The sequence below is a fragment of the Oncorhynchus masou genome, chromosome 22 (assembly GCF_036934945.1).
Source record: "Oncorhynchus masou masou isolate Uvic2021 chromosome 22, UVic_Omas_1.1, whole genome shotgun sequence".
Taxonomy (NCBI): Eukaryota; Metazoa; Chordata; class Actinopteri; order Salmoniformes; family Salmonidae; genus Oncorhynchus; species Oncorhynchus masou.
This window is the reverse complement of record NC_088233.1, coordinates 24,186,131-24,203,717: the sequence shown is the minus strand read 5'-3', so window position 1 is coordinate 24,203,717 and position 17,587 is coordinate 24,186,131. Positions and strand designations below refer to the sequence as shown.

The 17,587-nt window shown below is 41.7% G+C and overlaps 2 protein-coding genes across 6 annotated transcripts; both read left to right on the top strand.

The window, feature by feature from the left end:
• The first annotated feature begins 3,611 nt into the window (after nucleotides 1-3,611).
• LOC135509227 (RCC1 domain-containing protein 1) lies at nucleotides 3,612-10,962 on the top strand. 5 transcript variants are annotated; one of them, XR_010450911.1, is made up of 9 exons: nucleotides 4,870-5,296; nucleotides 5,619-5,828; nucleotides 6,016-6,181; nucleotides 6,376-6,497; nucleotides 6,597-6,695; nucleotides 6,897-7,040; nucleotides 7,120-7,149; nucleotides 10,580-10,708; nucleotides 10,856-10,962. XR_010450911.1 is itself a non-coding variant. In XM_064929715.1 (8 exons), exons 1-8 carry the CDS (start codon nucleotides 3,627-3,629, stop codon nucleotides 7,573-7,575), a joined length of 1,128 nt encoding a protein of 375 aa, XP_064785787.1. In that variant the 5' UTR covers nucleotides 3,612-3,626; the 3' UTR covers nucleotides 7,576-7,624. The 5 variants fall into 5 exon arrangements, 3 of the variants coding, with proteins under 3 accessions (XP_064785787.1, XP_064785786.1, XP_064785785.1); XR_010450910.1 differs by having other exon boundaries at nucleotides 10,580-10,705; nucleotides 10,856-10,950; XM_064929715.1 differs by lacking the exons at nucleotides 4,870-5,296; nucleotides 10,580-10,708; nucleotides 10,856-10,962 and adding exons at nucleotides 3,612-3,753; nucleotides 7,346-7,624.
• Nucleotides 10,907-12,625, top strand: LOC135509229 (uncharacterized). The gene is made up of 2 exons (XM_064929716.1): nucleotides 10,907-10,977; nucleotides 11,173-12,625. Exon 2 carries the CDS (start codon nucleotides 11,218-11,220, stop codon nucleotides 11,965-11,967), a length of 750 nt encoding a protein of 249 aa, XP_064785788.1. The 5' UTR covers nucleotides 10,907-10,977; nucleotides 11,173-11,217; the 3' UTR covers nucleotides 11,968-12,625.
• Nucleotides 12,626-17,587: the final 4,962 nt, after the last annotated feature.

The following is a 17,587-nucleotide window of genomic DNA, read 5'->3' as shown; positions in this document are numbered from 1 at the left end:
TTCTTATTTTCAATGACAGCCTAGGAACAGTGGGTTAACTGCCTTGTCCAGGGGCAGAACAACAGATGTTTACCTTGTCAGCTCAGGGATTTGATCTTGCAACCTTTTGGTTGCTAGTCCAACACTCCAACCACTAGGCTACCTGCTGCCCCAATAGACCCACGTGGACCCGGCAATGGCTCAGCATAGCTTATAGCATATTTATTTAATGCTAATAAGGTGAATTTATTGACTTATAGAAGGCCTAACCAACATACGAAGACCAATTCATTAACCAGAAGAGCAACTTGGCTGATAAACATCATTTTTTGGTCATTCGGATCCAATCGAGTCTGGTCTAGACCCGGTCCTGTTAGGGTACGCATCGGGTCTAGGTCTGGTTGTTGTTGGGTCCATTAGGGTTTCATTGTTCTAGGGTCCGGGTCCCCTTTTTATTTTATGATCAGGTCCGGGTTTGATTGTCCAGGTCCAACTTTTTGGAACCGAGAAGACCTTTACTCTAAACTGTGCCTTGTATTTGAGTGGAATACTGTAGATCTGCATCAGGTAAGAATCTCCTCTTTATCCCGGTAATATTGATAAAGGCAACTATTACAAATGATTGTAACTAACAATTGTCTTACATGTAACTAACATGTCTCATATGTAACTAACATGTGCTGATTTTTATTTGCAAAAATCATAATAAAGTAGGGAAGTAGGGTACAGAGCTAAGCTGTGTGAGGGCTACTCTGACCCCCCGCCCTGTCCTTCTGTTGCTGGCTAGGAGGGGGGCTGGGGTTCAAACAGTGCTTCCAAGGGTCCTAGTACCACAACAGCATGAACAGCAATCAGACAGAGACCAGAGGGAACTCTAAAGAACCTGTCTACAGCAGGGCTCTCACCACTACCATCATGTAGGTTTTTGCTTGTTTTGGATAAAAACCGACAAGAGAGTAGCTCATGCCCTATACATGCTGCAGCTGCTTTTGTGGAAATATGAGCAAAACTGACACTTGAATAATTTATTAACAAGCTGTCAGGGATATAATAGAGACAGATGGCATTGTCTGTAACTCATTTCAGCCTTAAAACTCATTGGAGCTTTGGTAATATTGATATTTCCTGCATTGTTATTTTTACATTGTTGTGACAGATGTTTTTTCATCTTCCTTGTGTGGAAACTTTGGGCACTGTCCGCAAACTAGACTTTGATGAAAGCATTATAGTCATTTACCAGTGGAAAGCATGGCCCTGGTTTTTATTGAGAGCTGTCTGTTTTGATTCCAGTTAGAGGTCCCTGTTCCAGACTGTGGTTCTGCTCTATGGGTCCTTGGTACTGGTTCTGATGCTTGTGGACTTCCTATGTTTCTATCGTGTGTGGGGTCTTACAGTAACGTCAGCTCTTAGGAGGCCTGTCACCTGTCCCCGCTGGATCTTTAGCCTCTTCTTCCCCTACAGTAACAAGACACAGCAGCAGCACTACCTTGGCAATGGGAGGGACTCAGGAGTCCTATGTGAGCACAAGATTCCTCGAGACTCCTCTTGTCTCTAAAGCAACAGAGGACACACACAACAAGTAGGCAATTTGTCTGACCCATTAAAGACAGGGTGTCCAAGGACAAGGTTCCCCAACCCTCTCCTCTGGACCCCCCAGAAGTTTCACATTTTTTGTTTTAACCCTCAACTGGCACACCTGATTCAATTACTCAACTAATCTTCAACCCTTTGACTAATTGAATCAGGTGTGCCAGTTCAGGGTTAAAACAAAAATGTGAAAAGTCTGGGTGACCCGTGGACAGGGTTGGGAAACCCTGTCCTAGGAGACTAGTCCAGGAATTTCCATGCCAAGTCCTACATTTGACCATCTTAATCCCTTGATGGCCAGAAAACAAATTGATAGCATACTGCCACACTATGACATAACAGGGTATAAGGGAGATATGTATGTGGTGATATGATATTACGTGTATATTTCCAAAATCTACAGTACCAGTCAAAAGTTTGGACACACCTACAGTACTCATTCAAGGGTTTTTCTTTGTTTTTTACTGTTTTCTACATTGTAGAATAATAGTGAAGACATCAAAACTATATTTGAGATTCTTCAAAGTAGCCACCCTTTGCCTTGATGACAGCTTTGCACACACTTGGCATTCTCTCAACCAGCTTCACCTGGAATGCTTTTCCAACAGTCTTGAAGGAGTCCCACATATGCTGAGCACTTGTAGGCTGCTTTTCCTTCACTCTGTGGTCCAATTCATCCCAAACATCTCAATTGGGTTGAGGTTCGATGATTGTGGAGGCCAGGTCATCTGATGCAGCAATCCATCTTGGTCAAATAGCCCTTACACAGCCTGGAGGTGGGTTGGATCATTGTACTACTTTGAAGAATCTAAAATCTAAAATAAATGTTTATTTGTTTAACACTTTTTTTGGTTACTACATGATTTCATGTATGTTATTTCAATTTTTATGTCTTCACTATTATTATACAATGTATATGTGTGTCCAAACCTTTGACTGGTACTGTATCTATTTTTTCATTTGTATGTTTAGCTCACATCATTTAAAAGTATGCATTAAGGTATCTTTAATATAATAAATGTGTCAAAAACGAATGTAAACATTAATAAATGCATTTATATAGCTTCCAATATATATATATATATATATATATATATATATATATATGTGTGTATGTGTGTGTGTATATATATTTTTTTATTTTTTATTTTACAATTGAGGAGTACCAAGTTGGCGGTAGCTTCAATACAACGCCCCCTGTCAGTCATCCAAGGTTTATACTTATTATTGGTTGACACATCTTGATTTGAAATTAATTTCCATCACTGGAGGTTGGTGGCACCTTATTTGGGGAGGATGGGCCCGTAGTAATGGCAGGAACATAATAAGTGGAATGGTATCAAAGAGGTTTCCATGTGTTTGATGTAATTCCATTCACTCAGTTCCAGACATTATTATGAGCATCCTCCCCTCAGCAGCCTCCTGTGATTTCCATAATCCATAAATTGCACATAAATATTTAAGGCTAGATGCAGTCTTTAGTGATGAAATTATTTAGATACAATGGATCAGCTTTTAATGAAATCACTCAGATGTATTAACATTGCAAGTTTTTCTGTCAGACAGCCTTCTAAAGTCTTAGTGTTTTTGGTTAACAAACAATAACTGAGACATTGGAAATTCAGTAGAAATAGGAAAGGGATGAAAAAATGATCCATATTATAAGAAGGTTCAAGTCAATAATTTATGTTTCTCTGTGCATTATAGAACAACATAAATAATATGTTGGAAACATTAAACACTTGTAGAAATTGTCAGGGAATGCAAAGGAAATGCATGACGGGAAAAATGTCAGCAAGATAAAGGAATAGCATCAGCAATCCAGTGTTAATATATGTAATTAGTTTAAACTCGTCGGACAATGCACAGCATGCATTCAATACGCTGATCTGACCTCCCACAATCAAACGGATCAAATTCTCTCACATCCATCTCCAGCATCATATGGAGCTGGAGGCAAGAGATGAAAATGACAAGGAAGATGCTCAACAAATGTCGGCGCCCAAGGAATACACGTTTCCGAGGTGAGCAGGACTGCTATGAGATGGGGTTACGTCCGGATGCCACCAGGCTGCAAGCAAAGTCATGAGAATAGGAATATTGGGCCAGGGACACAAACATGTGGATTTCTGAGGAATGGAGGGAACAAATATGAAGAAGAGTTCGAAGAGAATGAGGAAAACAGAGGTTTGGATTTGAATTTTAGGAAGATGGCGATAAAAATGGAGATAGGGTGTTGAATAAGACTGGTGTCAAGTGCAAACAGAGTGGGCTGTGCGCCAGCCTGAATTCTGGAGGTGAAATGGAAGTGAATGAGGGCGAGTTAAGTGAGGTGGAAATTGTGTTGAATAACTCGAAACATGAGCCTGGCATCAATGGACATGATAAAGAAGAATCGGGTCCAGTAGGAGTGACATTTTTGTAGAAAGGGGATCCTTGCTTTTTAGCGGATCCATTTTTGGTTTCTGGGTGGATGAGAAAGGAGGTGGGTGCATTTGAATCAGTGAAGGTAACCTGTCGTGAACTTGTGATATTTGTTTGTGTTTATTATGACCAGAGGGAGTGGACGCTCTATGTCACGATACTTGGGTTAAGATCTGTACCATTGAAAGGAATAATTTAGAGTTAAGTGTGAAGTTAAAGATTCCTGGTGTTTGTGATGCCTGCTGTTTGGTGCAACCCAGACCGGTGGGGAGCGCTGTCAAACCGTCACTGTAATCTACCCTGCCGCACGAGCATGCTTTTGCGGCACAGTCGATAGCGCCGGATCTCGGGCTAGAAGTTCGAGGGTTCGAGACCTGCTCCCTGCTATTTCATTACAATATATATAAGTATAGCCTAATGGATTTATATTGTAGTCCAGTTGAGGGCGGTAATGCAGCATATTGGATGCCAAAGGGTAAAGTGTACAAAACGTCATGGGTTTTGGCTGACATTCTGCAAATTCTCATCGATTAAACATTTGATCTCAATTTAATTTTTTGTTCCCAAAATAAGAATCTGTTTTGAACAGAGTGGAAATAAATAAATAATATGTTGGAAACATTAAACACTTGTAGAAATTGTCAGGGAATGCAAAGGAAATGCATGACGGGAAAAATGTCAGCAAGATAAAGGAATAGCATCAGCAATCCAGTGTTAATATATGTAATTAGTTTAAACTCGTCGGACAACTGCACAGCATGCATTCAATACGCTGATCTGACCTCCCACAATCTGTTCAAAACAGATTCTTATTTTGGGAACAAAAAATGTAATTGAGATCAAATGTTTAATCGATGAGAATTTGCAGTATGTCAGCCAAAACCCATGTCGTTTCATCTTCTCCCACTGCCGATCAGTGGGTTTCCTTTCACTACCATATTTGGTAATGACTGGAAACGCAAAGCGGATGCTTCACATTTATACATCCGGGGAAGTATCTGTCTGGTTGTTCTGTCTGTAGCACTGATCGCAACGTTGTACGGATTGTTTTGTTTACGCTACCGCGAAACGCAGTTGCTGATGAATTGGTTTGGATTTGGCTTCAACGGCTTTGGGCAAATACGAACGAATGAAAAATTGACTGATGGGGAAAGTGCCGGAGATGCCAACGTGACATATCCAATCTCTATTGATATTGTTTGTCGGAATTTGGAAGAGGAGCCTGTCCAAATCTGTCAACATAATAGCAATGTTGATACGCAGATCAGGACAAGTTGGAGTCGAAGAGCAGCTCTGCATTCAAATAGTGAGTAGAGTATTCAACTCGATCATCTCTTACAAAAGGAGATTGCAGTCAGAACTTAGTATAACTGCAGTATGCTGCCAAATCCTGCGTCCAAAATACCCGTCGACTGCAGTTTCAAAACGGCAATATTTTTTTTGTAAGGGCTGCCTTCTCGTGAAAATAACTGGCAGACCGCTCAACCAGAGACCGCAGTGAAAGGTTGATAACTGCATGAACCAGTTTCCAGTGTATCAATTAAGTTGCAACCATGTACCTCAATTCGTAAACCTACATGGACTGTTTCAAAGTTTCCCCTTAACTGTATCATTTGTTTGCATTTCAGGTGATGGAAGGCTGTGTTTGGCAGGTTTTGGAGTAGGGGCCCCCAGTCAGAGAGGATGTGGTGGCTGTGTAGAGGAAAGCCGAGGGTGCCAGGATGCACATATCAGCGAGGGATATCTGGCCCTGTCTTTCACAGACAGAGTAGAGTGCTGGAACTCTGAGCGAAATGAGAAGAAACCAGGGTGGAGTATGGTGATTCCAGATAATACTGGTATTGATTCATACTGACTGGTGCTGTAGCATAGTTGGTACCACCCACAACCCCTAGAATTAAGTAAATATGGTTATTTCCCCCACTCAGGTCCATGTACAGGTGTGTGGCAAATATATTGAAGCTCTAATCAATAGTTGCATTTCAATAATGTTGTAATCATAATGCATTCTTGTGTGTTTTGTAGGGCCCTCACTAGCATTCCCATTAGTTCCAGGAGGGTACATAGCTTCCAACCCTCCCTTTTACCGCCCACTTTCCCCACAACTACTGGCTGTTAGCCTGGCACTAGGCACAGAGCACGCAGTCCTCCTTACTGCATCTGGAGACATCTACACCTGGGGTTCAGGCAGGTGAAGACAACAAATGTCATGTTTCGTAATGGAATTAACAAATCCTGTACAACAGTTTAATCAATAGAAATTTTTTCAGCACACCTTTCATAGGTTACTGATGACTATTTTGGGTACATCAGACATGGCAGAATGAACGACAGCATAGGATCTGTATTAAATGTTCTGAAAACCTCTCTTCCTTGTGTTGGCAGCCATGGGCAGCTGGGACATGGGGACCTGAGCCCGCAGGAGGAGCCCAGAGCAGTGGAGGCACTAATGGGTATGTCCATGAGCACTGTGGCCGCCGGGGGTTGGCACTCTGTCTGCACCAGTGGTAAGAGAGACTGACTGGCATGGAACTTACAAAAGAATGATAAAGTAGAGTGATTGCATTACATTATTCAGTCAATGTGATCACTAGTCTGGTCCACAGCTGGGGGAGACCTGTACGTGTGGGGCTGGAATGAGAGTGGCCAGGTGGGACTGCCATCACGAGCCCTAAGAGGAGAGCAGCAGAAGAGCCAGGACACAGGTCTGCCTGTCTGAAATGTGTTATATTTTGGGAGGGCAGACCCACCAGCTCAGCTCGTTTTAAAATTCAGTGTTCATACAGGCAAATGGATACTTATAGACCCTCTAATTGGCTGTGTTGCAAAACACCTACATTGAGGTTCTGGATTGGTGTAGCTAGACAACCTATAAATATGTTATATCTGAATTGCTGTATGTTTAGGTGGTGCCAGCACATGTAATGATGAAGAGAGCTACGACGAGGTGTTCATATCAATACAGGCCTTCCCAGCCCTGGTGGATGTTACTCAGTCATGTGAGGTCAGCAAGATCAGCTGTGGGTCACGTCACACTGCAGCAGTCACAAGTAAGAGCCCTTCACCAAAGCTGCCTCAAACTACTAATTTAGAGAGATGACTGAGTATTTTTTTCTATTTATTTTACAGGTACAGGTGATCTCTACACTTGGGGCTGGGGTAAGCTTTAAAATATTCTAGTCTACTGGGGCAAGCTTTAAATGTCAAATATTGTAGTCTACGTGGCTTTGAGTAGGCCTGTGTATTGAATAAATAGCCGTTATGTATTTCACCCAGAAATTCATATCAATGAATGGATAGACATGGCCTTTTCTCATATGCACGGCTACAAGCTTCACATTTGCCACCGTTTCAGGTGAATACGGCCAGCTGGGACAGGGGACTGAGAACAGTTCAGACGAGCCAAGAAGGGTAGAGTTTTTCAAGGACCAGGGACTGCGTGTGGTGGATGTAGTGTGTGGACCATGGAACACTTTTGTTTCTGCTATCAAAGAGGACTCCTCTCTCCATCCTGACACAAATATCCTACATAGAATGGAAACACTGCCTGTAGGAGTTGAGCACAAAGGACAGTGCACAGATTGATTGACTAGCTGCTTGTTTCAGACAAATAAAGTAAAGTCAGTGACTAAGACTTGATTACTTTTATTCTAGCTCTTGGTAGATTTTAAAAAGTTTCCTTTAAGAGAGCACTGACATGATGTAGAAATACATTTTCAAACAGAAAATATTAATCTACACAAACAAATATAATTTAGGTTGTGGATCAGACTTTCCCAAACCTTTCCCCCCCGGAAAAATTATTCTCTACTTTACGCACACTCTGTGCTACTCCAGCTAATGGAGCTTGTTTAATAAAGTTTGATCAAAGCTGATTCAATGTCTGCAAGATCACAATGATGGTATTCTACAAAACAGAACCGAATATAACATTACTGTCAGAAAACAACAACAAAAATAATCCATGTGGCCACTTGGCAAAAACACAGCCTAAACTATGCTACAGTTTAACATCTGCTCTAAAATTTGCTCACTAGCCCATAATTCGAAAAAACAATAACACGAAGATCTAAATGCATATCCCATGAAGCTGATGAGATCAAATGGTTGGTATGCAGATCCCTTGCTGCATGGACATTTAACTGGTAAAAACTTGAATTACCAGAGCTCGCCAGCGTGTAGTCCTAAAACCCAGGAAATTAGTTAGCTTTGGGTTTTTTCAGCCATCCCTGTGAAAAATGAATGGGGAAAGAATAGGGTTTTGGAATAAATGCAGAAAATAAGGTCTGAGGTTAACACAGGCTGAGGAGATCTTATGTTTTGTTATATCAGATAATACCAGTCAGTTAACATGACCTTTATGAATTAAGCCTTTGTGCTATGCTTTTTTTTGTTGTTGATTATATGAATTCTTCAAAATTCAAGAAAGTGATGTTAGCTGATGAAGATTCTCAGAACCAAAAAAAATATCTTAAGCCTGTGTTTACCTAAACTTATTTATGGCATTTATCCAAAAACACCATTAATTTCCCCTTAGGCTTTGTCCAATGAACCACTGCGGAGTTGGTGCCTACAAAGACTCCATTATTATCTCTATCATTCATGATTGACAATGAGAAATGTGAAAGGAAAGATACATTTGTGTTGTATGTGTCAAGTAGAGGTAAAAACATGTGCAGTGTGTGATCCGCACATGCCCAAAAGCTTAGGAACCTTTAGTCTGGGGGTGGGTGGGGGGAGTGGAGCCACTCCGTATAATTTTAGGCAAAATCTCAGTTATTGGTATTACAATGAAAAAAATAGAAGAGGTCCTCTTAGTATGAATAGAACAGAATCCAAACCATCCATATCCTGGTGTGTTATTCGTAGACTTCACAGCACAATCTTAAAAGAACTGAAGAAAAATGTGAAATATTAGAGGGGGGTACATAGTTAAAATGTAGCGATTATGGAGAGATATTCTAATCAGATTTCAACTCACCTGACGAAATCTGGTGACCTGGAGATAACATGTTGGAACTCTGACAGATTTACTGTCCCATCTTTGTCTATATCTGAATCTTCAAGAATCTGTCAAATTGTAAAGTAAATAAGTAGTTGCTTTACCCTTGAATATTGCAGACGGAGACTTTAAATCATATAAACCTGACCTGACTATATCATACACAGGTCTTCCTTGAGGTAGGCTCACATTGGGAAGAACCAATAGTGGCCTTAATCTGTAAACTTACATTGCTGATGAGCTGCCTCATCTCTTCAGGTGTAAGCCTTGTGTCTTCAGTCTCACCAGTCAAACAGTTCACCAGCTTCTCCAGGTCCCCACCATCCAGAGTGCCATTGTCATCAAAGTCTGAACAGACAAAACAATTCCCATTTTGTTTTCACCAGCCACCCACACACTGCCAGACATCATGAATACATGACATACCCCATGTGTACCCCATGAATTCCCAACAATTGTATTACCAAAATTGCAGAATGATAGTGGGACTTGATTTCCAGTGTAGCTGAACCACTGAAGGCACTCGAGATCAAGAAAGTCCTCAAAGGTGAGACTTCCATCTTTCATATCAGATGTTGAGAATACATGGCAGATCCTTTTCCTGAAAGGGTTGGACTAAAAGGTGGGGACAGAACATAAACATTAGGGACCAAAGGAAATCCAACATGTTACAATGGTTTGTAACAACATTCAAGTATTAGTAATTAAGCAGAATTTCAATTGCAATCTTGTCACCTTGAGTTCTGGCAGTGAAAGGACTTTCTCCATGGGCACACTGGTGAGGTTTCTGTCCTCTTTGGAGAGGAGTTCACTGAATCGCTTGTGTGCCCTACAGAAAGGACGCATCAAACAAACTCTGCTCTGCCTGTATGGATGTTGATTGTTCAAGTCCCTTCCGCAATAAATCTAAAATGACAAACCATTCCAACCTAGTTCAAACAATCCATCTTGCCGGTCAAATTTCGTTGTAAATTAGGACTTTAGCCCTTCAGTTGACAAGGACCTTAGCCTCCATTTTGCCAGAGCTTATGTAGTTATGTATTTGTATCAAATAGAATATTGAAAACAACAGTTTCAGTCAATTGAAATGATCATGAATAAAGCTAGTTACTTACAACAGAATTTCTTTTTTTGTAAGAAATGTCAGCTCCTGGAAGGGAAGTGTTAATACATTGTCTAATACTACACACGCATTCCATATTTTTACCACAACTTCTTGCTTTTATCAGTCACTTGCAATGTGCTCAACAAGTTGTCCTACTAGTTAGCTAGCTAACAGTCGTCAAAAGCTGAAAATGCACTCGCTAGTTAATATAGGCAATAATTCAAGCTGAGCCACGACTCTTTTATGAGGGCAAAAAGTAACGATAAATAGCTAGCTAAAAACAACTTGGTTCGCTTTTAGGTAACGTTAGTTATTCCCTAACCTAGTAACGACAATGGCCAACAACTTGTTGTGTACACTTTATTGGCTAGATATCTAATTCACGTTAAATATCTTATGTCACCTGATATTCTGAGAGCAGATCCTTCCCTAATTGACTTGCTGTTGTTCCCATGTTTCCCTTCTTCTGTTTGTTAAGCTAGATAACTTCTGAGAACTTTCTGCTTCGATAACTTTCCAAAGGAGCCACTTCCCTTTACGGAATATTATTAAGTAGAAGTGCCACCTGCTATTCTGCGGCTGCCTGCGCCAATGGAACCCAGACCTGAGTTGTGTTCGAATACTCATAATAACCGTACTATTTGTGACGTGAATTGAGTATATATAGTATGCTTATTCAAGTACTGCTCTTCTCTGTATCACGGAGGCGCTCCGCACTGCTAAAGCTAACTCTCTCTCCTCTGCTCTCATCCTTCTAGACCTATCGGCTGCCTTCGACACTGTGAACCATCAGATCCTCCTCTCCACCCTCTCAGAGTTGGGCATCTCCGGTGCGGCCCACGCTTGGATTGCGTCCTACCTGACAGGTCGCTCCTACCAGGTGGCGTGGCGAGAATCTGTCTCCTCGCCACGCGCTCTCACCACTGGTGTCCCCCAGGGCTCTGTTCTAGGCCCTCTCCTATTCTCGCTATACACCAAGTCACTTGGCTCTGTCATAACCTCACATGGTCTCTCCTATCATTGCTATGCAGACGACACACAATTAATCTTCTCCTTTCCCCCTTCTGATGACCAGGTGGCGAATCGCATCTCTGCATGTCTGGCAGACATATCAGTGTGGATGACGGATCACCACCTCAAGCTGAACCTCGGCAAGACGGAGCTGCTCTTCCTCCCGGGGAAGGACTGCCCGTTCCATGATCTCGCCATCACGGTTGACAACTCCATTGTGTCCTCCTCCCAGAGCGCTAAGAACCTTGGCGTGATCCTGGACAACACCCTGTCGTTCTCAACTAACATCAAGGCGGTGGCCCGTTCCTGTAGGTTCATGCTCTACAACATCCGCAGAGTACGACCCTGCCTCACACAGGAAGCGGCGCAGGTCCTAATCCAGGCACTTGTCATCTCCCGTCTGGATTACTGCAACTCGCTGTTGGCTGGGCTCCCTGCCTGTGCCATTAAACCCCTACAACTCATCCAGAACACCGCAGCCCGTCTGGTGTTCAACCTTCCCAAGTTCTCTCACGTCACCCCGCTCCTCCGCTCTCTCCACTGGCTTCCAGTTGAAGCTCGCATCCGCTACAAGACCATGGTGCTTGCCTACGGAGCTGTGAGGGGAACGGCACCGCAGTACCTCCAGGCTCTGATCAGGCCCTACACCCAAACAAGGGCACTGCGTTCATCCACCTCTGGCCTGCTCGCCTCCCTACCACTGAGGAAGTACAGTTCCCGCTCAGCCCAGTCAAAACTGTTCGCTGCTCTGGCCCCCCAATGGTGGAACAAACTCCCTCACGACGCCAGGACAGCGGAGTCAATCACCACCTTCTGGAGACACCTGAAACCCCACCTCTTCAAGGAATACCTAGGATAGGATAAAGCAATCCTTCTCACCCCCCCCCTTAAATGATTTAGATGCACTATTATAAAGTGGCTGTTCCACTGATGTCAGAAGGTGAATTCACCAATTTGTAAGTCGCTCTGGATAAGAGCGTCTGCTAAATGACTTAAATGTAAATGTAAAAATGTCATAGTATGGATATAGTTAGTATGCCAAAAGTTCCCAGATGACGTACTAAATTCGCCAAAATACGAAAGCTGTGTTCGAATACCCATACTAACATACTGTATACTACATACTTAATAAGCATACTATTAGTTCATTTTTGTATAATGTAAACGAATGGTATCTGTAGCGGCCCGCACAGACAGCTGTTGTGTTATGTGTTAGGCCAGTACCAGTGTTCGCGGGGTCCGACATGCCAATCAACCTGCTATCTGCCAATCACGGGAATGCCTGGAATGTTCTTGATGCCGGTCATCCTGGTGGTTGGTGGAGGGGGGTTGGGCAGGGGGATGGAGCATTGGAAGTTAAGACCAGACTTAGCCTTTTTTCTCTCTCTTACGTCTGGGCTTCACAAGAGAAGGTCACAATTGGCTTGTGGGTTATTTTTCATTCATTTGGCGTGGGCTACTGCCAAACAGTAGCCTGTGTAAAGTTGGTTTAATAAACCGTCAATTCGTAAACTCAAGCCTCTGTCTGGACAATTGTTCCTTTATGATCTAGTCAGGTCATTACAGTATCCTTTCAGTTGAGTTTACTAGCTCTTCATCTGTCTACTAGAAGTTGATGCTGTTGCTATGCAACCTCTTGCTATCTAGTTAGAATAACAAATGAGTAGTTTGACATTTTAAGACTTCTTCGGGTGTGTTCTTCAATTTAATTCGGAGTACTGGGAGTGTGCTCATAAATTCAGAGCATTGTACACACACTGGATGTTCGGGTGGAGGAGTATGGTTGATATGAGAGTTCTGACCTTACAACCGCAGTCAAGCACCCAAACTAATGCCATTCTTCAGGAAATGGGTGTGGCTTCATAACTTTTCAGATTTGAAGAAAATGGCAGAAAATATGCAGCCGAAGTCAGGCGAGAGCAGATACAAATGAATTGCTTTAATTATGACAAATGTTAAGAACATTTTGAAAAGTGTAATAAAGTAATGCCTTTTCAAATAAATTACGTTGACTGACAATTTGTTTGCTACGCTATCCTTACAAACTGCATAGCATTACAGCAATATATACCATATGTTAGCTAGTTACCTAACGTTAGTTGGCTACTAATACATCAAACTTGTAAACATATGTTTACATTGAAATAGACAATAAACAAAAGTGAGAGGAAAAATTAACGTGAACACAAAAGTTCCAAAAGAATAGACATTTCAAATGTCATATCTATATACAGTGTTGTAACAATGAACAAATTGTTAAAGTACAAAAGGGAAAATAAACATAAATATGGGTTGTATTTACAATGGTGTTTTGTTCTTCACTGGTTGCCTTTTTCTTGATGCAACAGGTCACAAATCTTGCTGCTGTGATTGCACACTGTTATTTCACCTAATAGATATGGGAGTTTCTCAAAATTGGATTTGTTTTCGAATTCTCTGTGGGTCTGTGTAATCTGAGGGAAATATGTGTCTCTAATATGGTCATACATTTGACAGGAAGTCAGGAAGTGCTGCTCAGTTTCCACGTCATGTTGTGAGCAGTGTGGCTCATAGCCTGTCTTCTCTTGAGAGCCAGTCTGCCTTCGGCAGCCCCTCTCAATAGCAAGGCTATGCTCACTGAGTCTGTACATAGTCAAAAGATTTCCTTAATTTTGGGTCAGTCACAGTGGTTAGGTATTCTGCCACTGTGTACTCTCTTTAGGGCCAAATAGCATTCTAGTTTGCTCTGTTTTTTTGTAAATTACAGTGCCTTGCGAAAGTATTCGGCCCCCTTGAACTTTGCGAACTTTTGCCACATTTCAGGTTTCAAACATAAAGATATAAAACTGTATTTTTTTGTGAAGAATCAACAACAGGTGGCACACAATCATGAAGTGGAATGACATTTATTGGATATTTCAAACTTTTTTAACAAATCAAAAACTGAAAAATTGGGCGTGCAAAATTATTCAGCCCCCTTAACTTAATACTTTGTAGCGCCACCTTTTGCTGCGATTACAGCTGTAAGTCGCTTGGGGTATGTCTCTATCAGTTTTGCACATCGAGAGATTGAAATTTTTTCCCATTCCTCCTTGCAAAACAGCTCGAGCTCAGTGAGGTTGGATGGAGAGCATTTGTGAACAGCAGTTTTCAGTTCTTTCCACAGATTCTCGATTGGATTCAGGTCTGGACTTTGACTTGGCCATTCTAACACCTGGATATGTTTATTTTTTAACCATTCCATTGTAGATTTTGCTTTATGTTTTGGATCATTGTCTTGTTGGAAGACAAATCTCCGTCCCAGTCTCAGGTCTTTTGCAGACTCCATCAGGTTTTCTTCCAGAATGGTCCTGTATTTGGCTCCATCCATCTTCCCATCAATTTTAACCATCTTGCCTGTCCCTGCTGAAGAAAAGCAGGCCCAAACCATGATGCTGCCACCACCATGTTTGACAGTGGGGATGATGTGTTCAGGGTGATGAGCTGTGTTGCTTTTACGCCAAACATAACGTTTTGCATTGTTGCCAAAAAGTTCAATTTTGGTTTCATCTGACCAGAGCACCTTCTTCCACATGTTTGGTGTGTCTCCCAGGTGGCTTGTGGCAAACTTTAAATGACACTTTTTATGGATATCTTTAAGAAATGGTTTTCTTCTTGCCACTCTTCCATAAAGGCCAGATTTGTGCAATATATGACTGATTGTTGTCCTATGGACAGAGTCTCCCACCTCAGCTGTAGATCTCTGCAGTTCATCCAGAGTGATCATGGGCCTCTTGGCTGCATCTCTGATCAGTCTTCTCCTTGTATGAGCTGAAAGTTTAGAGGGACGGCCAGGTCTTGGTAGATTTGCAGTGGTCTGATACTCCTTCCATTTCAATATTATCGCTTACACAGTGCTCCTTGGGATGTTTAAAGCTTGGGAAATCTTTTTATATCCAAATCCGGCTTTAAACTTCTTCACAACAGTATCTCGGACCTGCCTGGTGTGTTCCTTGTTCTTCATGATGCTCTCTGCGCTTTTAACGGACCTCTGAGACTATCACAGTGCAGGTGCATTTATACGGAGACTTGATTACACACAGGTGGATTGTATTTATCATCATTAGTCATTTAGGTCAACATTGGATCATTCAGAGATCCTCACTGAACTTCTAGAGTTTGCTGTACTGAAAGTAAAGGGGCTGAATAATTTTGAATAATTTTGTACGCCCAATTTTTCAGTTTTTAATTTGTTAAAAAAGTTTGAAATATCCAATAAATGTTGTTCCACTTCATGATTGTGTCCCACTTGTTGTTGATTCTTCACAAAAAATACAGTTTTATATCTTTATGTTTGAAGACTGAAATGTGGCAAAAGGTCGCAAAGTTCAAGGTGGCCGAATACTTTCGCAAGGCACTGTATTTCCAATGCGTGAAGTAATTATCTTTTTGTTTTCTCATGATTTGGTTGGGTGTAATTGTGTCCGGGCCCAGGTCTGACAGAATCTGTGCAGAAGATCAAGGTGCTGCTGTAGGCCCTCTTGGTTGGGGACAGACACATCAGATCATCAGCAAACAGTAGACATTTGACTTCAGATTCTAGTAGGGTGAGGCCGGGTGCTGCAGACTGTTCTAGTGCCCTCGCCAATTTATTGATATATATGTTGAAGAGGGTGGACTTTAAGCTGCGTCCTTGTCTCAACCAAAGCTCTGTGGGAAGAACATTTTTTTGTGCCAATTTTAACCACACACTTGTTGTTTGTGTATATGGATTTTAGGATGTCGTATGTTTTTCCCCGAACACCACTTTCCATACAATTGTATTGCAGACCCTCATGCCAAATTGTGTCTCAAGCTTTTTTGAAATCCACAAAGCATGAGAAGACTTTGCCTTTGTTTTGTTTGTTTGTCAATTAGAGTGAGAACGGTGAATACGTTGTCTGTCGTATGGTAAATTAATAAAAAGCCAATTTGACATTTGCTCACAACATTTTTTTTCACTGAGGAAATGTAGGAGTCTGCTGTTAATGATAATGCAGTGGATTTTCCCAAGGTTGCTGTTGACGCATATCCCCTGGTACATATTGGGGTCAAATTTGTCTCCACTTTTGTGGATTGAGGTGATCAGTCCTTGGTTCCAAATATTGAGGAAGATGCTAGAGCTGAGGATGATGTTGGAGTTTAAGTTTAGCCAATTGGAATTTGTGGTCTGTATATTTTATCATTTAATTTAGAATGCCATCAACCCCACAGTATTTTTTGGGTTGGAGGGTTTGTATTTTGTCCTGTAGTTCATTCAATGTAATTGGAGAATCCAGTGGGTGCTGGTAGTCTTTAATAGTTGATTCTAAGATTTGTATTTGATCATGTACAGTTGAAGTCAGAAGTTTACATACACTTAGGTTGGAGTCATTAAAACTCATTTTTCAACCATCCCACAAATTTCTTGTTAACAAACTATAGTTTTGGCAAGTCGGTTAGGACATCTAATTTGTGCATTACACAAGTACATTTTCTAACAATTGTTTACAGACAGGTTATTTCACTTTTAATTTACTGTATCACAATTCCAGTTGGTCAGAAGTTTACATTCACTAAGAGTTTCAGGGCCTACTTTGAAACTCACTGCCTCTTTGCTTGACATCATGGGAAAATCAAAAGAAATCAGCCAAGACCTCAGAAAAACAATTGTAGACCTCTACAAGTCTGGTTCATCCTTGGGAGCAATTTCCAAATGCCTGAAGGTACCACGTTCATCTGTACAAACAATAGTACGCAAGTATAAACACCATAGGGCCACACAGCCGTCATACCGCTAAGGAAGGAGACGAGTTTTGTCTCCTAGAGATGAACGTACTTGGGTGTGAAAAGTGCAGTCAATCCCAGAACAACAGCAAAGGAACTTGTGAAGATTTATATACACAGTAAAACGAGTCCTATATTGACATAACCTGAAAGGCCGCTCAGCAAGGAAGAAGCCACTGCTCCAAAACCGCCATAAAAAAGGCAGACTACGGTTCGCAACTGCACATGGGGACAAAGATTTTACTTTTTGGAGAAATGTCCTCTGGTCTGATGAAACAAAAATATAACTGTTTGGCCATAATGTCCATCGTTATGGAAGAAGGTGAACGCTTGCAAGCCAAAGAACACCATCCCAACCGTGAAGCACGGGGGTGGCAGCATCATGTTGTGAGGGTGCTTTTCTGCAGGAGGGACTGGTGCACTTCACAAAATAGGTGGCTTCATGAGGGAGGAATATTATGTGGATATATTGAAGCAACATCTCAAGACATCAGTCAGGAAGTTAAAGCTTGGTCGCAAATGGGTCTTCCAAATGGACAATGACCCCAAGCATACTTCCAAAGTTGTGGCAAAATGGCTAAAGAACAACAAAGTCAAGGTATTGGAGTGGCCATCACAAAGCCCTGACCTCAATTCTATAGAAAATGTGTGGGCAGAACTGAAAAAGCGTGTGCGAGCAAGTAGGCCTACAAACCTGAATCCGTTACACCAGCTCT

Bases quoted from the DNA above. Each gene is read 5' to 3' on its own strand.
- LOC135509227 (XM_064929713.1), top strand. From the start codon at position 4,876: ATGTCGTTTCATCTTCTCCCACTGCCGATCAGTGGGTTTCCTTTCACT. The intron at 6,498-6,596 runs GTAAGAGAGACT...TCTGGTCCACAG, and splicing joins GCACTCTGTCTGCACCAGTG to CTGGGGGAGACCTGTACGTG. The intron at 7,041-7,119 runs GTAAGAGCCCTT...TTTATTTTACAG, and splicing joins TCACACTGCAGCAGTCACAA to GTACAGGTGATCTCTACACT.
- LOC135509229 (XM_064929716.1), top strand. From the start codon at position 11,218: ATGACGGATCACCACCTCAAGCTGAACCTCGGCAAGACGGAGCTGCTC.